The sequence below is a fragment of the Equus przewalskii genome, chromosome 15 (assembly GCF_037783145.1).
Source record: "Equus przewalskii isolate Varuska chromosome 15, EquPr2, whole genome shotgun sequence".
NCBI classification, from domain to species: Eukaryota; Metazoa; Chordata; class Mammalia; order Perissodactyla; family Equidae; genus Equus; species Equus przewalskii.
Genome location: NC_091845.1, coordinates 30,462,847 through 30,485,667, shown reverse-complemented (window position 1 = coordinate 30,485,667; position 22,821 = coordinate 30,462,847). Strand labels below are relative to the sequence as shown.

The 22,821-nt window shown below is 42.2% G+C and overlaps 1 protein-coding gene across 8 annotated transcripts in view; it reads right to left on the bottom strand.

Moving 5' to 3' along the window:
• Positions 1-22,821, bottom strand: part of FHIT (fragile histidine triad diadenosine triphosphatase) — a 1,361,197-nt gene that overhangs the window by 17,623 nt on the left and 1,320,753 nt on the right. For 7 of the 8 annotated variants that reach the window (XM_070576974.1, XM_070576975.1, XM_070576976.1 and 4 more), the window contains one exon: positions 6,938-7,044. In XM_070576974.1, coding sequence (XP_070433075.1) covers positions 6,943-7,044 — 102 coding nt within the window. In that variant the 3' untranslated portion in view covers positions 6,938-6,942. Of the gene's footprint in view, positions 1-6,933; positions 7,045-22,821 lie in introns of those variants that run through there. The other variant, XM_070576973.1, reaches the window with a different exon arrangement.

Sequence of the window (22,821 nt, the reverse complement as noted above, 5' to 3'; positions counted from 1 at the left end):
GACATTTTAGGCACAGGATGGAGTGCATTGCACAAATATTAGCTATTATTAATTGATCAATGATTGTTAATGTGAATTTTCATAGTTTTTCTGCATATTAACCTCCCATGACCTCTAGGAGAGAGTTTTTTCCCAGCTGTCTTTCTGGCAGAGACAAAGACAAAATGAGAAAAGAGAAAGGAAAGGACTACATAGAGTAGAAGAAAGCAAGTAGAAAAAAGAAAAAAAAAATGTCTTGGGAGTGGGTAGAAGTTTTTAGAAGGTTTTTGCCACACAAGAATATGCAGATTGATGTGTGATACACTTCTGTATCCATTTCTGGAGATGAGATGAGGATGAAGATGATAATGATGATGGTGATGATAGGCTTTATTTCATTATCTTTTTGCAAGATGCAAGTAAAATTTGAAACTTAAAATTATTTTTGGCATTTGGATTACACTTTTCTGAAAAGGACTCTGTGCTGATGGATCATGTAGTTCCAAGATTCATAAGAGTTTAAATTAACGATGGGACACTAGTCATTTCTATCACCAGTTGAGCTAAATCTCAACAGAACAGTTCTGTAGATTCTGTATGCATCAGTAGCCTGTGGGAATCTTTTGCCTGAACCATTGGGCACATGTTAGAGAAAGCTGGATCTTGGTAAAATGTATTAAAAATAATCAAGTTAACTAAAAACTCATTTTGGAACCATGAGGCAGACTGTCTTGTAGGATGTTTATAAAGGGAATGTTTATAAAGTATAACTAGATAGTCATCCTTTTGAGTTTTGGTAAAAGAAATCTTGAATGGGACATTAGATTTGATTACTTCTAAAGTCTCTATGATTCTATGGTTTATCATTCCCAATTTAGGCCCATAGGGACTTGATTTCTATTTATCTAATGTAAACAATTGAGTCTTTAATTCGTTGCTGCTGAAATTAGGTTCTAGAAACATAGTTTACACAGAATAGAAGAGAGGCAGCATAATCGAGTAGAAACATAGACTGTAGAGGGAAAAAAGCACACTGAAATCTCTTTTCTCGCTGCATTTAGGATGATGGGTCCCTTTTCTGGCAGAGTTTTTGAATATACTAAAGCTCATTAGCCTTAAACAAGGTATCTTGCACTTCCACACCAAAGAAAATCTTTTACTGCATCAATTTGAGGATGGCTGAAAGAGTGTTGGCAAACACTTTCATTGGTATTGATGATACCACTACATGGAGATTACCCAGTGGGTTTAGGACTGAACTAGTCAAAGAGCTGAAGTTAACCCTTCTTCTCACCCAAGAAAACATGAGATTACTATGATCTGCTCCCTGAGCTTTTCTCATCAGAGGCTGCTGTGCTGAGAGGAGACCTTCTCTGAGAAAGCTGAGAATTTTTTCAAGTGGGTAGGGTAGATTTCAAAAGGCACAATTCAGTGACTAGTACATTGTTAAATAAGCAAGCTTGTCCTTTCTCGTCCACCTGGACTGTCCATGATTATGATATAAGTGTGGTCCAGTGGCTGAAATTATGGTGATTTAAAAAAAATGCCAGAGTCAAAATTTTGCTTTGACAGAGTAGTATCTGTAACTAGTAATAATGCTGTTTTGGGCTGACTCAGTTGCTTTGAAATTGCACAACTCCATTGTGAGTAAATGAGAGGCAACCAATTATCTATAAAATAACAGCACGCACAGAGGAGAGTTTGATGAATTACAAATGAACTCTGCTGACACAACAGGATGTGGAAACCTACCTGCTCTGACTTTCTTTAAGAGTTAGGGGTGATACTTATATATTTTACAAACAACATACCCTACTCCATTCCGACATGGGGTGGGAGTGAGGACAGGGAGAAGATAAAAATCTTCCTCCACTGGTACACATCACTGCTTTAAAATTAAGTAGGAAACTTAGCATGGTGTGTATAGGTAGTAAATCTGAGTATTAAATACCTAAATAATTACTATGTTCCAGGAAGGATGCAAGATTAGGTAAGGAACGCAGATCTGCTGTCATCCAATGTAATTTAGAACATAGCCTAAAAGAGCCATTGCAGGACCCTTATCCCGGAACTCAGCCCAGTGTGTGGGAGCCAATGCATAAATTCACCTAAGCAGAAGGCAGATGTTGAATTCCTGGAACCAAATGATTGCCACCCTCATCAGGTGGAGAATGAGACATCTGCAGCTTCATTCAGCAACCCTTGGACTGTTGGCTTTTCCTGTGCACGGCAAAGGCAATGTCTATTTTTCACTACTGCTTAAGAAATTGCAACTCAAAGTCATTTTCTGCTAGGCAAAGGTTACAGAGAGCAGCCAAGACACTAAAACATCCTGCAGAGTTGTATGGGAAGATCAAGAGAATTCTTCTACGCAGCTAAGCTGATGTTGGTCCCTGATGGTTCCAAGGGGCTGAGTTTTGGAATGTTGATCTTTGTGGTCTGTGGCAGTTTTATCATGCTGAGGATTAATCTGGGTTTATACATAAAGAAGATATAGAACAGGGGTTTCCACTTACTGAGCAATTGTTAGGTATTTCCACTCTAAACATTTAACAGAGAACAGCTCTTTACCTATTACAGTAACTTTCCTATATAAGGTATCTCCGAGTATAGGTTTTCACATTCTAATCTGCAATATGTTGGTTTCTAAGGTAGACTGATGGCAAACAAAATGTTAAGGCCAACACTTTGGAGTTGGTCTCCCAGGAGAAGGAGTGGGTTCAGTCAGATCCAATCAGCCTAGAGACTGAGTGTGCCTGTGGGAGGCAGTGGGGCGTGGTACAGGGCTTCCTGCTTGGTGTCCTCTGGCCCAGTACAGAGAGTGGCTTCTCATCCCTGGGAAGCTAACTCTGGTTTCCCCCATGTGCCTTATCTTCTCTGCATGCCTGGTGGGGGACATGGGGAGCATTGGCTTAGGGGTTGGAGCAGATCTGGAGCCAGTTGGCTCTGGGTTTGAATTCTGACCTCTACTGCTGTTTTCCAAACACGGGAATCATTTGTCTGGTTAAGATAATTTTAAGTGATGTACATTGAATCTCTCTGTGGGTTATTTTTCTTTTAAACCTTGTGAATAAGTCAAATGGGGAGTCTCAGTTTGGTGCTGGACTTAAATACCTCTCTAAGGATGGCCAGCCTCTCTTTTTAACAAAAAGAGGGTGAATCTTGGGCCTGATAGGCAAGCAACTATGTGGAGCTGGAATTCATCAAAAGTGTTTTTCTTTACATTTATTTGTATGCTTAACTTCTAGTTACAAGAAATATTTTTCATTGAGGCTAAGATATAAAGTTTAATATAAATGAATTGAAGTTTAAAAAGTGAATCAAGTAAATTATAAGTGAACAATACCCTAGGTGGTACACAAAAATGAGGATAATCACGACACATGGGAATAAATGAAATTTGGGAAACGCTATACTTGCCCAAGTTCATATTATTTAGGCATGTGGTCAAAATGGTGGAGAAAAGATAGCAGGCAGCCTACGTGGGAATCAGCATGGTCTGGAAGAACTTGAAAGTGAACAATGGCAGATGGGGCCCGTTCAGGCCTATTTTGCTGGAGAGGGTGGCATTAACGAGGCTGGCAAGGAAGTCCAGCAGGGGAGGAAGAGGGAAGTCCTCACAGTGGAACCAGGGAGGCCAGCAGACCAGGTGAAGAGGCTGAAGAGAATACTGGGAGGGTGCAAGGGGAGCTGAGATAGGGAGGTGGTGCTGGCTGGAGAAGTGAGCTCTTTTAGCAAGGTAGGCAGTACAAAGACTAGGAGAATGGCTTTTGGGTTTGGACTGTATCATTCAAATCTAAGATCCATCATTTACTAATCACTTACCTTGGAATAACACTTAACATGACTGAGTCTCAGTTTTCTCGTCACCAGTAAGATGGGACGATAACAGAACCTACGTCTTACAAATTCTTGGGCATGTTAGCTATTGTTAACAATTTCAGGGCTAAGCCCTATCATATCTGCCTTTGTGTGTGTTGCAAATTGTGCAGTCTTGTAGAATGAGCACCATCAAAGTCTTTAAACTGCCTCTGCCTAAGACTGACTTGCTGCTGAAGATATAACCAGGAAAGCTGGGAGAGGCCAAGTTTGTCTGAATTTCAGAGAAACAATATATTTTCTCTTTTTGAGGAAGATCAGCCCTGAGCTAACATCTGCTGCCAATCCTCCTCTTTTTTTGCTGAGGAAGACTGGCCCTGAGCTAACATCCATGCCCATCTTCCTCTACTTTATATGTGGGACAGCTGCCACAGCACAGCTTGAGGAGCGGTGCCATGTCCTCACCTGGGATCCGAACCAGTGGACCCTGGGCCGCCGAGGCAGAATGTGCGAACTTAACCGCTCCACTACCGGGCCCGCCCCCAGATAAACAATGTTTTTTAAGACCAAGTATGTCCAAATATTGCATGACTGCCCTATTTATTAACAAATTTCAAAAGTTCCATGAACTCCTTAAAACTGTATAAACATTTGGTGTGGAGAAGGGAGGAGGATGGATGTCAAAGAACCGGGTAGACCAATTCAATGATCAGGTTTCCTAAAAAAACATTTCCTTTTTCCTTTGTCTCTAAAGAGAAGTAGATCCAGTCCCATCATACCACAGGAGATGAAGATGCTCTTGGTGAAAACTTAGGACCCTACATTTAAGTCCCTCACCTCCAAGTGACTAGTTGTGTGCCATTCGGCACCCACGGTATCTCCTGGGTTCAGTTCCCACATCTGACTGCTGGGAAAACTGAAGGTGATTTGTTTGTTCTGTAACCAAAGACTCTTAAGGAGAGATATTAATGTTAATTTACAAATCCACAGGTACTATGGCAGTAGTTTGTATAAGAAGTTAGAATGAATAGCTTCCTGGCAAGACTTATAAGGCAAGTTGATTCACCTGGAAGACAGGAGATGTTAGGCCTCAAGGCAAGACAGAAGCAAAAACTGACAAAGCAAGGGATACAGGAAACTTGGGTAATAAATTTAAATTCTCTTAAAGTGTCTAGAAAATGCATTCCCAGGCAGAATCCTACAATTCAGCAAGCCTCAGGGAAAGCCTAGAGCTTTCTTGCCTCTCCCTGAAAGTACCCATTACATTAAAAACCCAGACAGAAAAAAAATGCAGTCTAGGAATTTGAGTCTGAAGAATGGTAACCCCATTGGAATGGGACATTCCAAAACGACACACAGGCTTTCAGAAGAGGAAGAGAAAGAGGTTTGCACTCATGCCCATAGGCCTATATGGTCTTGGGTAAACTAGCTTGATCCTAAAGAAAAAGAAAGGAAAAAATGAGAAGGTAAACAGTGGAAAAGGCTAAAAATAAAAATATCAAAGATAGCTTCTGCTAGCACCACACTATATCCCTTCAGGCAACTGGAGGCAGAGCTGACAAACAAATGGCATGGGAGAATGAAATAAGCTTTCTAGAATGCCTGGGCCTGAGCACAGCAACATGCTTGAACGATAATGAGGGAGAGGTAGGTGATACTGGGTCTTCAAGTAATTAAAGTGCTTTAAAAAGGAGGCTGGGGAGAAAAAGGCCAAGAAATGCACATACATTTTAAACTAACCAAAAAAGACTTACACTTTCAAGTGAAAATGGAAGACAATGAATGTGTTTTCTAGCTAAAAATCATGATCACTAAGTGCTTGATGCTAGTAGAAAATGAATTATATAAAATCGTATTTGCTCACTAACTGTTTTTAATTTGTATCTAATCTACTTCAGCAACTTATAATACAAACACATTTACACAAGACCAGATGAAGCAGACAATTCTAAATAGGAAAAAGAAACTATTTAGAGGAGAGACTCTTTGTCTGGGTCCATTATCCCTAAGGAGGTTTATTAACAGGGTTGCCAGATAAAACGCAGGATGCCCAGTTAAACTGGAATTTCAGCTCAACAACCAATAATTTTTTTAGTCTAGGTGTATCCCAATATTTCATGGCAACCCTATTTATCAATAGATTTCAGAAGATCCATGAGCCCCTTGACAATGTATAAGAATTTGTTGTGAATATGCATTCTGAAAAGGAGATTGGCTATAGCTTCCTACCAGTCTTTTTTCTTTTTCTTTTTTTGAGGAAGATTATCCCTGAGCTAACTACTGCCAGTTCTCCTCTTTTTGCTGAGGAAGACTGGCCCTGAGCTAACATCCATGCCCATCTCCCTCTACTTTATATGTGAAGCCTACCACAGCATGGCTTTTGCCAAGCGGTGCCATGTCCGCACCCAGGATCCGAACCAGTGAACCCCAAGCCACCGAGAAGCAGAATGTGTGAATTTAACTGCTGCGCCACCATGCCGGCCCCTCCTACCAGAGTCTCAAATCTATGATCTCCCAACAGTTAAACATCATTAATGCAAAGAGATAATTCTTTCTTACCTTGACCTTTGCCTGCGGCCTGAGCTTCCTAGCAGCCACAGATAAAGAGAAACACAAAGGGCGGTTTCCCAAGTGGCAGCTGGGGAGAAGAGGCCCAGGGATAAAGAGGAGTGGGCCTGGGTGTGGCTGATGGGGTCTGGTGTAGAGAGAGCTCTTTCACAGGGCCTTACAGACTAACAGGAATCTGGGACTTGAGCCTGAGGGCCATGTAATTCCCTTAAAGGGTTTTGACCTCTTAAAGGATCAGGTTTGGGTTACAAACTATCTCGGGATGCTTTGTGGAAATTGGATTGGAGGCAGGTAGGAACAGAGGAGAGGAAACTGGAGAGAGGTGACAGTGGGCTGAGGGTGGGCTGGAAGGAAGTGAACAGACAGTTATATAGGAGGTGGTGTAGAGATAGGGAGGAAGAGGAGACCCCGGGGTTGGAATAAGCCTCAAGGGTCAGGGTGTTCTCCACTCCAGCTTTTACGTTTTTTGCTGCCACCATTATAGGATGTTGGTGAAGCTGCTTTTGCGTGTCCCCATCCTGGGCAGGGAGCCCCTTGAAGGGTCTCAGTGATGCCGAAGTGCACAGCGTACCTGAGTCATTGAAAGTAGACCCGCAGTGCTGCAGCTTCCGCTGCCATGTCCTCCTCCGATCTCCACAAGGCTGGGGAGTCCTCCTCCTCCTTGTCATGTTTCTGGAGCTTTGGGTAAAAAAATGGAAAAGGCTTATTAATGGATCCTTGAGATGTCCTTGAACAAGTGTTGTGGGGGTGGCTAAAGAGAATTCACAAATCAGAGGCCAGGAGGTATGTGTCTTTTAATTGCATTAGTTGCCCAAATTTCAAAATGGGGAGGTTTTATGTAAAAGTCCCTATTTCCAGCTTCTCTAATAAAATAACTAGATTAGGCTACTGTGGCACATTGGCTCCCTTGTAATTATATGCTGTGGCTGGAAGTGAGGGTTACAGATTTGGAGGAGGGGTCATCCAGCCATTTACCATAATCCTCACCACTCTCTAATCTTCTTATGCTTGGCAGGCATCATTCATTCATTTTATTTCCCAGACCTTGAAGGCATTGAGTTTGCTGCCCACCCATGACCATTCCCCCAAGCTGGCCTGTGGTTTACCTCCGATTCTTTCTGGCTTAGCCTCTCTCATATGAGCAGTTTTGTTCAGTGAACCAAAATAGCCCAAGCAAATTTATGATAATAATACAAGGGCCGTGAGTCCTGAGTAAGAAATAAGAGTATCTCCATTAAAAGAGGCGTCACTCAGGCAAACATTAAATGAAGAAACAATTTATCAAAAAATTAGCAAGTGGTCTTAGTCAATTGAATCATTTTAAAATCCTCTTCAGATACCTATACTTATTTTAAAAAACATCCTGTATACGTCTCAGATTTACAGAGAGTGAATAAAATTTCAATTCTGTCAGAGACAGAGAAGATTTTTCAGAACTCTCTTCATTAGAAGAGCTCAATTTTCCCTCTTACCTTCTTATTGCAATTCGGTTTTATTAACTAAATTTGTTGTTCCTGTGTGTGGTCTATACATCGTAAAATGCTGAAGGCATAAATTCTCCACAGGATGCACAGGGTAGTATTTTGTCTTACGTCATTTGAGGAGATTGAGGCAAACGATTTAACAGCACCAATGATGGCTACTATTTATGAGGCGAAGCCCGGTTTCTTTGATATGTACTGTTTCATCGTGCATTATTTAATTTAATCCTTACAATAACCATACACAAGGCAGGGACTACTTAGCCCCATCCTACCAAGAAATAAACTGAGGTCTAAGGAAGTTCATTCACTTGTTCAAGATCACCCAGCCAGGCAGAGGTGGTGCCAGCTTTGTTCTCAACAGTGCTTGCCTTTTAATCTATCACAGAGAAACTGCAGTGCCACTGAAGAGTGGACAGTTCCACGCATCCTGCTCCACCCCACCAGGTGCATTCACCCCAAAGTCAGGTCCTTTGAAAACAATCTCGCCAACCCAAGCAAAAAGTCTGTCAACTCAAATAGTGCAGTTTGTTATCTCAGGCCAAAAACCATCTAAATCTAACCCAGAGACCCCCCCACCCTGGCGGCTGGCAGCAGATGGAGAAATTTCCCCATTATTTCGGAGTAAACTTTGATACAGAAGGCAAAACAGTGAAGGAAGGTAGCCCAGCTCTGCGGCTGAGCTGCATTTCCACAGGGGAAGTTTGAGCCTTAATGAGGCTCATTAGCATACAGTCGGGCCACAGATATGTTTATGAGGGCCATGGATCTTTCCGTTCAGAATTTGGCTACCAGCACGCTGGTTTTACATTTGCCACATAGATTTAATTCTCCTTAGTGGAAGAAAACCACATTAAGAAGTCATTTCCTTCCTTGCACAGGCAGATATGACGCAATTGCTACAGGCGACTCAAATGGGATTGCTATTTTTCTACTCAAGAACTAATTTTCATTTTGGTACTAGCTTTAGGTCTGTTATAAATCCATCTTGTAACGACTCAGTAGGATGACAAAGAACAATACAAAGCCCAGAAAATATAGCTTTCCTACTTCTGGTAGTGCCATCAGAAGACACCGAAATCAAGCATTAAGTGGCTTCATCAACGCAGATCATACGAGATGAATGCAAATAATTTAGAGCCTGCGAACGTTAATGCTTCCCTGGTTATTAGGCGACCGACTGCTATCGTCATATGCCTTACAAATGGCAACGTTGTGCCAACGCTTAGAAGTTGTTTATGGGAAATAGGAAATAAATAATACAAAAACTAATCATATTTGCAAAGCTCTATTGTATATGGTTTTTAAAAACGTACAGGTTTCCCTCCTACAAGCTCCAGATGGAAGCATGTGGCTTTCTTCAGCACACCATGCTCCACCCTGGCTGCCCATTGGGATCACGAGGGGAACTTTAAAAACTGCTGGTGCCTGGGTCCACCCTGAGGATTCTGATTTAATTGGTCTGGAGGCAGCTGGGTTTGGGGATTTTTTAAACTTCTCAGGCAATTCTAAGGTCCACCTACTGTTGAGTAGAAGTGCATCAGGGAGAAGTGTGTGTGTGTATGTGTGTGTGTGTGTGTGTAGACAGAGCCCACACACATACAGAAATAATACATTTGCCTTTAAGCTCATTGTTTATGCCCTTAGCCACAGGATCAAGGCTATCCTTTGCCAACCCTGCTGTAGAACTGCTTTTCTTCTATTCGTGTTCTTCAAAGGAGGGTCAGGGCCCCAAGGCTTGTCTCAGCAACACCAGGCTGCTGATCTAGTTCAGGAGCCTTTGAATGGGTTCCTTCAGTCTCTGCAGGAAGAGGAAGCACAGGAAAGATTCTGGTGGGCAAGACTTGTGTCCTAGAAGAGCCATCCCGGGAATTTGGACGTTAAACATGCTGTAGTTTGGAGGAAAGTTTCCTTCCCCAAGGCAACCAGAGAACCTGGTGGCTGCAAGCCATTGCCCAGCTAACAGAGAAAAGCCCCAATGATCTTAAACGGTGGCTTATCCAAAAGGCAGTATCTGCCTTGGGCGAGCTTTAATGGACTAGTTTCACTTCAGATGAAGCTTCCAGATTACCTTCGGCTCTCTGCAGGGAAAGGCAGTGACCACTTATAAAAACACCAGATATTTATTCTGTCCCTGCAATGCCAGGGACCAGCCCTGGCACTAAAGCACTGAACTACACAGCTCCCTTTCCTGTCGTCATGGGGCACCCAGGTAGGGAGGGTAGACACCAAATGGTTAATTACAAGTGAGAAGGGCATAACCAAATCGGAGGGATGCTGAGAGAGGCTAACCTAGTTTGAAAGGCTTTGAGTGCCAAGCTAATTTCACAAAGAAATAGCATGTTATAATAAAGAGTTATGGGGGAGAAGGGATTATCTAAGGAGAGCTCATCAAGGACTCTCCAAGAAGGTGATGTTATGCTCAAACTTTAAAAATGAGAAGGGCAAGCTCCTTAACCTCTCTGTGCCTCAGTTTCCCCCTCTATAAAAAGGGAATAGTAGAAGAGTGAGCAGTGATGCGTATGACACGTAGTAAGTTGTGCTTAGTGTTTGCTTCTGCTGCTGTTACTATTATTATTATTATTATCATCATTATTAGGCTGGATATACTGCCCCATGACAGTGACCACTGACCAAACACACAGAGGTTGTTTCCAGGGGTAAAAGTACCTTTACTATCTTCATGGTTCCCCAGTGACCTGTATCTTTTGGACCTTAACCTCTTTATAAAAAGATTGAAAACTATGATCAGAATTCAGTCCCATACCAACTAATCTAATGGGACCTTCAAGTCTGAGGAGGAAATTGAGCTCCTTCGGCTCTAATGACCTGCAGTAATGCTAACTCTCAGGGTTGTTGTAGGGAGTGAATGAGGTCTGAATGGATGCTCCTCACAGGTAAAGGTTAAAGTCCCAGAGTAAAAGCATGTGGGGAAGGTCAAATGCAGTCAAAATTACCCTGGGAGCATGCTTGCCAGATTTAGCAAATAAAAATACAGGGCACTCAGTTAAATTGTTTTGGTATATCTCACACAGTATTTGGGACATACTTATACTAAAAAATACTCATTGTTTATCTGAAATTCAATTTTAACTAGGCTTCCTGTATTTTATCTGGCAACTCAATCTAGGAGACCCCTTAGAAAGGTACCGCTGGAAGTGCTTGGCTTGTATTTGGCTTGTTCCCAAACCTGCCTAGCTGTGACTCCTGGAAAATACAGAGGAGGTTGTCCAAAGGAGAGCAATTTCCAGGCTAGTATTGTGTGCACTCCAGGGCTTAGTATTATTATTGCATGAGATGCAGAGTAAATCACCAGCACTATTTAAATTCCATAGTTCATCAGTTCTAAGATGCACACTTTTTCACACTTTAACATCTCTGAAGTCAAAGCCTGTCCTACCATCAACAGTGTGTCATAATTTAATTGGCAGTGTTTTTCTTTCTTAGTTGTACCTAAAATAGCAGGGCTTCTTCCAACTGACAATGTCTGGGATTCAACACACTGCACTTCTCCGTCTCTCCTCCCGGCACTTACGTCACACAAGTTAAACGTGACTCAACTTTCTGTGAAAATGCTCAGCACCATCGCTGACTGAATAAATATTCCTTTTCTTCTCCCAGTGCCACAGCAACAGTTGAAACCATTTCACAGATGCTTGGTTCTTTGGAGGAAACTGCACGTCAAAGTGACAAAGTATGCAAACTTGAACCGAAGTCTTTGCATTCAACAGATTGAAGTCGGTGATGGCTCGTCCAAGCTAATTCTATTTCTACACAGCTTTGAAAAGGGATTTTAAAATACGTATATCTGCAGTCACTCCACTTTATCTGCCTGAAATGATTTTTGGGGAAAGTAGCGTTAATAGGATTTCTGATTGAAGTACTGATATGTGTCGATTTTGACATTTGCTCCTTCCTGAGCATTGAGTGTGTTAGTACAAGGGATGTGGGGTCATGATTAATTCCCTGATGCAATGCAATGCAAACTGCCTTGGCTATTGACGTTTTTATAGCTCTGTAATGGAATACAGTTGGAGGAATGATTCACAACAATTCAAATGTTCTTCAGAATTTGGAACTAACCTGTAGTAAAATGCCAAATTGTCTTCAAAGAGGGGAAAAACAATTTAATGCCGCTTCTTAAAGAAGCAAGTGGCTGAATATAAATGTGGGTGTTGTCATAAAATACATTAATATATTTCATTGTTATTAGTTTTGTAAAAAGAATATAAAGAGCAGGGAGCTTAAATAAAACATTTCTTATGGGTTGATGATTCTGTTCAGACAGGTGTTTATATAAAGTCTTGAAAGGGAAATAATTTCAATGAAGAAGGAAGTAAATCCTTACTTTTTTAGATCCAATTCTCTGTTACTACTTTCAATTGAGTCCACAAGCCTTTGTTGAGCACGTGAAGCATTCCAGGCACTGCCGAGCTCTCATGAAAGCTATAAAGATGAATAAGCCAAAATCTTTGCCTTCTGGAGTCTCACTACCCAACAGGGCAGACAGATCCATACGTTCATAATTTAGTATGTACAAGTCAGTCTGGTATAAGTACTGGACTAGAAGTTCCGTCCTATTGTACTCAGAATATCTAGGGGAGAGAGTAGTTCTTGCTGGGGTAGGGGTTTGGGTTGACTTTAAAAAATCAGGGATGTGCACTGGGCTTAAAAGATAGTGACGGGATTTTAAGGAGGGTTATTTTGGGCAATGGGAACAGCTTCAGCAAACAATGATGTGTGCCAGCTCTCCTGCAACTTGTGCCCAAGGCTGGCTTCACCAACTACTAGCAGTGTTCTCTCCTGAAAAATCCTTGGTGTTCTAGGCATGCCTGACTATCCATCAGAGTTGTTAAGAGAGCTGAAATTTTGTTGCCATTTTTTTCTTTTTTCTTTTTCTTTTGCAAGGGAAGATTTCTCCTAAGCTAACATCCGTTGCCAATCTTCCTTCCTTTTTTTTTCCCTCCCCAAAGCCCCAGTACACAGTTGTGTATTCTAGTTGTAAGTCCTTCTAGTTCTTCTGTGTGAGCTGCAGCCACAGCATGGCCACTGACAGAGGGCTGGTGTGGTTTCATGCCAGGGAACCGAACCTGGGGCCACCGAAACGGAATGCGCTGAATTTTAACTGCTAGGCCATCGGGGCTGGCTTTAGTTGCCACTTTGAGAAGCCTTAACATTCTGTTGTTTAAAGATGGAACACACACCCCAGTAGCCCAGAAGATGCCCTCCAAGTCTACAATTCAAAGGTGCAAATAGGTTTGAATTCTACTGAGAGACAGTTAGTCCCTTCCTAATCGTCTTTCAGTCCTTCTTATTAACCAGAAAGGAAGTCTCAGTTGGCACTAGCACATCCTGAACATGGTATGAATGTGATCTCTAACAGAAAGAGTGGAGCCACTCAGACTCCAGCTAGGATATAATAAGACTGTTTTGTTTAGATTGTATTTGCGTTTAGGGTTATCTACCATTTATGATGTCATTTCAAGTTTCCTTTAAAAGTAAATTTGTTTAAGTTAAAAAAGAGTCAATTTAAAAATATATATTAAGTAAAACAGTGTGGGAAATATGGCAGGCAACACAGCATTAACCTTGGGAGACGGTCCAGAGGAAGAGAGTAAGCTGGGGTCAGGGCGCTGACTGAAACTGTGAGGCCGAAGCGTGGGCCTTCCAGACCATGGAAGTGGTTGTTTCTATTAGGTTGAACTGTAGAAAGCTTCAGAATTTTTTTTAACAGATCTTGGAAGTCAATAATTTCATATTCTAAGAGGCCTGAAGAAAAACAGCATAATGATCAGTGGGGATGGCAGAAAGTTGGGTAGGGGTAGCGGGGTCTGGAGGAAGTCCTCACTGAAGAGGTGACATTTAAGCTAAGACACGAACAACAATTAGGAATCCGTTAAGCAAAGAGCTGGCAGAAAGGGTATTTCAAGCAGAGGGAACAGCAAGTGCAGAGCATCGAGGAAAAGGGAAGCTTGGTGGTTGGGTAACTGGCTAGAATATAGAGTGAGGGAGACAGCAGATCACTTGCAGCCTGTGGTGGTGGCTAAGAAATTTGGATTTTATTTTTGGTGCAAAGAAGACATTAAAGGGCTGGAAGCAGGGAAGTAAGAGGATGAGGGTAACTTTTCATAAAGAGTGGCCTGGCTGGGGCTGGCCCCGTGGCCGAGTGGTTAAGTTTGCGCGCTCCGCTGCAGGCGGCCCAGTGTTTCGTTGGTTCGAATCCTGGGCGCGGACATGACACTGCTCATCACACCACGCTGAGGCAGCGTCCCACATGCCACAACTAGAAGGATCCACAACGAAGAATATACAACTATGTACCGGGGGCTTTGTGGAGAAAAAGGAAAAAATAAAATCTTAAAAAAAAAAAAAAAAAAAAAAAAAAAGAGTGGCCTGGCTGGAGTATGAATTAGAGGGAGGCAGCTACTGAGACAGCCAGACAAGAAATGACAGGAGCTGGGGTGGCATGGACTAGGAAGGGGGCAGAAGGGATGGAAGGGAGCTCAGTTGCCCCATAAACCGTGGTGAGTGAGTTAGTGGCAAAGGGCGCAGTTAGTGACAGTGGCTCAGTGCCTCCCTATAGACAGACCTTTGCCTCTGACAGTTTCCTTCCTGGCACTTTGTCAAGGACACTTTGATCCTGGCTCTCCTGCTCAAGGCTGCTCTAAACCAGTGTGAAAATCACTCCCTTCCTGCCCAATATGTGCCTCTCTTCAGTCACACACTTCTCAAAGTCCCCAAGTCCCCAACAAGCCTTCTTGGACCAGTTAGATTGGTGTTGAGTTATATTTCATAGATCTGGATGTTGTCTCACTTTCTCTGTCTCTGTCACACACACACAGCCCAGCATCCTTTGAGCACGTTTCCTCCCCAAACACCAAAGGCCCTTTCTCTAAGTGCTGGTTATTGAGCAGATAGTCACCCCTGTGGGCTTTCTTGGTGTCCTAATGAATCATCTCTTGCTTTCACTTGATGCAATAAAAAAAAAAAAAAATGGCCTTGTGCCGCCAAGTCTGGCTGCCACTCTGCTTCCTCAGAACACTGAAGTTCTTCAAATCTTTCTTTGTGCAAAAATATGTTAATTGTCTCCCTTCTTACTCTCTAAGGGATCCTGTGAGCTGGACCCCTGGGCTAATCGCTACATTGTGAGACCTCTAAGTGCAACCAAATTACCTCTGGTTCCCTCTGTTCCCTGTGAAGTTTCCAAGGCCCAGTTCCTTGCCCTTGATGGAGAGAAATTCAGGTAATCAACAGAGTATTCATCATTTGACTAGTTTCTAAAGCTCTGACTTATGCCTCACCTGCTTGAGTAAAAGCAAAAGTTTTTTTTAGTGCTGCCAATGGGGCCAAAATGCTGAAATAAGCTCTTATATTAATTAATGGCATCCTACTTTCAAGGAGTATAGAGTGTTGATGTTTAAGAATTTGTAACCCCCAAAAGTGTTTATTAACTAGAAAATCACTGCACTGGAAAATAATTATGCCAAACCACAGTGCTATAACAGAACCTAAGTGCTTATCCAATTATATGTTGAAGTATCACATTGTCAAGCAGATTGCCAAAGCAGCAAATGAGACTTTCCAGCATCACCATTTAGACTATATATTATTCTTCCGACTGTACTGTGAATGGTTTCAGAGTGTCCCACGCACCCTATAAAACCCGTACAAACCAAGGTGGGCAATTCAGGTTTGCTGGAGGGCACGCCTGCCACCAGGAAATTGCTTCCATTGCTTGGACATTAAAGTTTGCAGTTTTCCATCGGAAGCTTGTTAGGAGCAGCTCGGAAAGAACAATGGTGCTGCTGGTCCTATGCAGAGTTGATTTCAATTAAAACATCAAATGAGTCACTTCCTGTCTGGGGAGCAATCAGGAAGGCTAACCTGAAATCTGAGACAGGTGACCCCAGACGGGGCCTCCTGGATCTGCTGCGCTGCCTCCTGGCTGGCCACCCTTTAGAACTTCCTTCCAAGGCATCAGGGCACTTGAGGAACAGGACTGGGGAACTGGGCAATGAGGGGCTACTAGGGATTGAAATGGGAGTCTCGATATTTCAGAATCATCGGCACAGAGTGAAGTGCAAACTTGACTTATTCTTAGGACACCCCATTGCTAAAATTTTCTTCATAGCTTACTAAAGTGAGCCTCCTGAGTGTAAGAGATGAGACTGATCCTGCCTAATAGTTGGGCTGAGCATTTCAGATGAAAATCCCACTATGGCAATAGCATGACGACCAAGGTTAGGCAGAACAATCAATGCACTCACCCGGCAGTTCTTTGCTCTCCAAATTACAGTCAGTCCTTGGGAATAGGTGATATGGCAAAAAGCCTCCCGTCCAGTTCCCATGTTTATGGTAGAAATCACCAAATCATACTCACAACCATCTTTGTGTCCCCAGTGCTTGCTGTGCCTGACCCTCAGTAGTAGGTTTTCAAGAAGCATTTGTCAATTGTGTCGCTAAATTGCAGTTTCCCTCCCAACTTATTGCCTGGGCAAGTTCATCATCCCCATCTTCCAGGTGAAACATCCAACTATCTTAGGAACTTAAATCACTCCACCAACGTCACATGGCCAATTAGCAACAGTATATGTTTGGATTAGAAATACAGTTTGCTGGCCCCTAGTGCACTCATGGATCCACTCTGTAAACTCTCGGGAAGTTTTCTTTGGTTAACACTTTGGAAAACATGGTTGATAAAGCAGCACAGAAAAGAAAACCAAAGATGCAAATAGAGGTCAACTTCCAAGCTGGGATCAGGGTCGGGCAGCGGTGCCTCCTTTGGAAGGGTAATTGCATCTCAGGACAGTTTTCGGTAAATAATCGCTGATCACCAACACCTTGCCCCAGAATCCATCAACTCTGAGCTTTACCAGTTTTTCACTTGGTAGCAAATTGGTGAAGCAATGGGGACTAGAGATTTCTACCAGTTTGATTTCCTCAGGCCTCCTGTTTGTAAAAACGTGCTCACTGAGAAATGAAGTGAAACTCCTTCTGAAAGAGAAATTTGTGATGGAGCCAACTTTGGAGAAGGAAATATTTATTCAACAAGCAATTTCTTTTGCCAGCTGTGTTCTGTAAGCCTTTACCCCTGTGTTTGGATATTGGTGTTTGAGCAAGAGTGTTCTTTCTTCTAGAGTGATGTCAAGCCGTGGTACTTAGAATGAGGAAAGGAAAATGTGAAGGACCAATGTCTGTTTTGTTTGAATCTCTGGAATATTTTGTCTCCTGTTTGCTCCTGCTACAAGATGGCTTCTTTTTTTTTTTCAAAGGCACTCTACTGAACTTTTAGAAGCATGGTCCAGGCAAGATAACTATCCCCAAGGAGGGTGGAACATCTGTACTGCTAAAAGCTAAGCCGACACAAACAACATGCAACCAAAAGTCCACTGCCATATACACAGCCTCAGAATCCTGCTCAACATCATGATCCTGGCGGCAACAACTGGGTCCTCGAGATAAAACCCATTTGGACAAGCAGAACTAGATTAGAGGGTTGCACAATACAGGTCCTCCATGCATTGGGAGCTTGCTTCTCTGCAGATTTCACTCAATTATTCAACAGATTCTAATATGTCGACCTTGTGCTGACACAGTGTATTACACCATACAATGGTGAGCAAGCTAGACAAGATTTAGTGCCCTCAGGAGGCTTACATTCTATGAGAGAAGGCAGGTGATTAGCAAGTAATCAAATCTATTACTACCATGAAAGACAATAATAGAACTATATGAGACAAAATGGTCAGGGAACACTGCTCTGAGGAGGTGACAATTAAGCTAAGAGGGATCAGTAAGTGCAACGAACCAGAGGAAGGACGGAGATACTTGCCTGGTCTATGAACCGGCTGAAGGCCAGTGACTGAAGCAGAATGAGGCAGCGCCCAAAGAGAGGGCAGAAGATGAGGTGGAAAAGTGGGCAAATCTCCATCCCCTTTAGTACGAGAGGCACAAGTGTTAGAAGAGATGACGATTGGATAATCCATTCAGTCACGTCACCCTTGTAAAGCACCTATGTTTTGCTTGGCTCAGAAGACTATGAATCATGTGAAGATGTAGTAAGTCCAGACTCAGCAAGGTGAAGGTGGAGAGGCCAGCCAGAACAGCTGGGCTCAGCTTTGCCTATGAGCATCGGCAATGCCACTTCCTGGCTTGATCTTTGCTTACTGGGTCTCTCCCTCACCTTAACATCAGGCCCTGCTAATAGGAAACTTTCCACAGAAAAGCAGGTGAGCGGCAAGCTATTTGCACAAGTGGTGACCACCATGGAGCAGTGAGGACACAGCCTGACCTCGCAAACTTCTTTCTGAATGTTCACCATATGTTTGGCAGAGCTAAAAGAGCAACCTTAGCATCACCCGGCCAGGTGCCTGGCACCGGGACCACATGTTGGCAGATGAAATATGATGAACATAAAATCTTTATCCAAGGGGACTGACCACTCCGCTGTATTGGTCACAGATTTCTTCTTTCTGCAAGACGATCATTTTGCCTCTAGTTACAAAACTGCAGCATTGGAAGCTGCTATGCACCCATTGGAAGGAACACACCCTCTGTCACTAGCAAATCCATTCTCTTGTGATGGAGTGGTCCCAATGCCCTTCAAAGAACCTGGTCCATGTGAGTTGAACAAACAAATAGGAGCCAACCTTTCCCAAACGCCTCTCTCTATTTCATTTAAAAACCTCTTCTAATGAAGACATAAAGCCTTGGATGTGGCTGAAATGCTGAGCTTACCATGCGTGACAGCAGATCTTTGTCACAGAGGATTTCAAATGCCTTTTTTAAAAAAATCAGAATACTTAAACAGAAAGAAACTGAGATTTCCTTGTTGGGGGCTCAACTGTTTATTTGATATACTTTATAAGTGACCATAATCCAGAAATCAGCACAGATAGCAGAGATGTAAGGCAACTGCACACACACACACACGCACGCACGCACATACACACAGCTTCACCACTGTGAAAAATTAAAATGCAATGTGAGGTTTGTGACTATTTTGAAGCACCAGGCTAGAAAAGAGATACTTTCACCTTTTTCAGCTTCCTACTGTGCATTTAACCTCCCAATTATTTATACTGAGATTCTCATGAGGCAATGGAGAAAGAGCCAAGGCTGAGATTTCTATATATATATATAAATATACACAAATAATATACATAATTTTTTACAGTCCTAATCTTTTAATTAGTCTCACCTCAGTGCTGCTCAAGGGCTTACAGGAGCTTGTTTGGTTGGTTTTTAAAGGATAAAGGACCAAAATGCTTTAAAATAGCTTCTTATAATTTCAGGTATCTATTTAAAGGCCCGGAAACAAATATTTGAAAACTGCTCCTTCCTAGAAGCAGAGTTTGAAACAGATCTTTAAAACTCTCCAGTGCAAACACCATGTGATGTGTGCATCCCTTCTGCCGTATTGCTTCCGAGGGCACTCAGACCCTGGCATGAATGCTCCAGGATGAAGATCTTACTGCTCCCTGAGATAGTTTGATCCTAACGCACAAGCTGTGCTGGGAGACCATTCTTCCTCACCCTGAGTTTGAATCTCCCTTCCCCCAACTTCTACCCATAAGTCTTAGCTTCAGCTCTTCGAGTCACACATCAGCATATGAAGTTAATGTAAAAATACCACTTTCACATGCTGATGAATTTGAGCTACACCTAAACCTGGTAATACTGTGGGCTGGAGAGAATATAGACCATCAGGGTTGCTTTGGCATTGCTGCTGAGAGGATATATCGGAGCAAGCTCTTTGGAAAACAGTTTGGCATTACCTCCTAAAGTTAACATTTACAATACCCTGTGACCCAGCAATATTATACCCAGGTATATCCAGACAGAAATTCTTGCCCACATATATATGAATGTTTAAAGCAGCTCTGATGAAAATAGCAAAAACCTGGAAATGACCAATATTCTTCAGAAAGTAGACAAATAAACTGTGATATATTCACACAATGGAATATTACAGTGATCAAAATAACTATTTATAGAGACAGTCCATATGGACAAATCTTAACATATTATTAAAGAAAAAAAAAATTCCCAAAAGACAATATGCAGCAGGATGCTTTTTTATAAAGTTGAAAACCAACTCAAAAATATATACTTTTTAGGAACATAGAGATGCCTGAAACTATGTAAAAAAGAAGTGAAGCAATGGGGATGACAGATTCAGGATGCTGGATTCCTCAGTGTCGGGGAGGGAGGTGAAAGGATGGGGTGTTGCCCTATCATATGGTTAGGTGTAGGATGTTGTCAAAATCGTGGTTTTTGATTTGGGTGATGGATTTGCAGCTACTCATTACTCATTAAACATAACTACTTAAACAACTATATAAAAGCTGGTCATGAATGAAACTAAACAAAAATGGCCATCCTTGGGCAACATGTAGGATTACAACATAGGATGATTGCAATTTCCCTCCCTATGAACTCCAGCTTCCGTTCCGAGAACCTCGGTAAGAATTACAACATAGTAGCATTTGCCATGTAAAAGGACTGAAGTTATTAATTGGATTGTAGATGTCTAAAATTGACGTATCCCTTCACTGCATCCCCCCTAGGATCTATTTTGGGTATAACACTTCATACAGGATGCTGTTCTTAATTAAAACTGCTCTGCCTTAAGAGCTTTATGTCCGTGAGATAGTCATCGAAATGTTCTCCTCTCCATAAATTTGCTCTTATGTCCTATTTCCAAAGAAAAAGCAATACTCGCTTGGATTTTAATAAATATGTCTGCAGTAGCAATATAAATTTTACATGCTTTCTACATTTCATAATCTCTTTTAGTCCTTTTGTTTATGCCAATCCCCACACGAAGACTGTGCTTTACGGGCTTTATGGCTCTGTCTCTATCTTTGCTGCCCACTGTTGGGGGCAACCAACAGGATGCTGATTACTATTTGGATAGGAAACACAGAGAAGATGGTGAGAAAAGCCATTGATTTCCAAGTTATTTTGCTCCTCTCCCTCTTTCATTTTTTATTTTGGCAATAACTGACTCCAGTTCATTGATATTAGACTGAAGCCTAGTAGCCAATTTATCAGTCCAAGATCTGTGAGTGCTCCTAATTGGTTACTCAGGCTGTGTCTACCAGATGCCGAAATTGAAAACTTTAAAAATCAGGCAAACTAACTTTTTGGCATCCTAGAGGCAACACATCCCACTAATTGACTGTCCTTTCACTTTGCAAATGGTTATTTGGCCCTTGGGTGGAGAGCCTGCTCATCTGCTCACAAACAGAATCAGATTCAGAACTTAGTCGTTCAGCCCAAAGGCAGTTAAATCATGGGGAACAAAAACTGATCAATGGAAAATGGACCCCTGGCCCCATCCGAAGAAGAGATGCTCCAGGTCCAGCACTTGGGACCCTTCTGCTCTAGATAAGTGGAAACATCAAAGGATGGGAGCCCAGGAATAATGACACCATAATTATGTTGTTGTTATATTACTATTTTTATTATTAATGGAGTTCTGTTGAGTGCTTGCTAAGTTCCAGGTACCAAGTCGTGGTACAAAGATGATCTCATGGGCTGTCATATCCATTTTCAGGTGAGAAAATTAAGGCTCAGAGGAGTGATCTTATAACTCATGGATGGTGGGACTCCAGGGCCCACTCCCTCACTTGTATCCCCTCTCTCATATAACAGTATCGAACATCTGCTATGCAATAGAGACTAAGTCAAGGCATCTAAATCAAAGCACTTTTGCATAGAGAATCTCATTGCATCATCTCTGGGGCAGGTAAAGGCACAATATTGTTGTCCCCATTTTACAGAGAAGGAAACAAAGGCCCAGGGAGATTAAGTGAATTGTGTGAGTCTTCTGCAGTCTTGGACTGAAAGCCTCAACATGTTCCCATACTAAAAAGGACCCTCAATGAAAAATAAGAGAGGTGGCCTGCGTCTAGTTGCTGAATTGGGGCATCACAACTGAAAAAACTGTATATTGGGGGCCCTCTTATTTAAAAAGCAGAAATTAAATTCTAGGTAATGGCCCAGGGTGGTTTCAGCTCAGCTCCTAACCTTTGCCATCTAATGCTCTGGTCCTGAGTTACTGGCCCTTGCCGCAGCTTTCTTGGTATGATAAGCCCTCTCTTACCATTTCACCCTCATCTCTCAACTCTTTGCACTCTGTTTCCATCCTATTTAAGTAGAAGTGTTTCTTTAAACAACCTGCCTTGTCTCTCACTACCAGTCCTTTGCACATACTATTCTCTTTGCATGGAATACATTTATTCCCCTGCTCCCTGAAGGCTGGACTAGGTGGCCCTTTTTATGTGGTTCAATTTTAGGACATTTATTGTGTTGTAAGTGCCTTCTAATTTGTCTATCTTCCCTACCAAATTATAGGGTCTGTGAAGGCAAAATCACATCTATTAGCAACATTCAATATTTCCTTAAGCTTCAAAATATCAATGTCACATGGTTCAATCTAATACCTTAGAAATGACCTTACAAGACCAGAGCTAGACACATAGTAGGTGTTTACTAAATACTTCTTGCCCAAATAAATCAATCATAACAGATACTCAGAAGGGTGACACAGTTATAGCCACACTCAGTCCTTAAAGAAGGGTTGAATTATGTTCTCTAAGCCAAATGTTATAATATTAATGCAGGAACAGAGATGCACCCTGTCAGAAATACAGAACAAAATAAGATTTCTTTGTAGCCCACAGCAATCTGAAATTTAACTACTTACTTAATCAAATTTTTATGGAATCAAATTTCACATGAACTGATGAAGAATCTGAGTAGAGAGCCAAACCTTGTGTGTTCCTAGGCTTTGCCCATGCATCCCCAGTGGCATCTTCCCTCTTTCAAGGACAACTGGAGAGAAAGCCAAACAGCAAGCAGAAGGGCAAATGAAAGGTATGTTTGTGCCTGCTCAGAGGTCAGCATCCTACCCGGATTTGTGACCCATAATCAATGACAACTTCATTGTTTCAGAGGCTGGAGAATC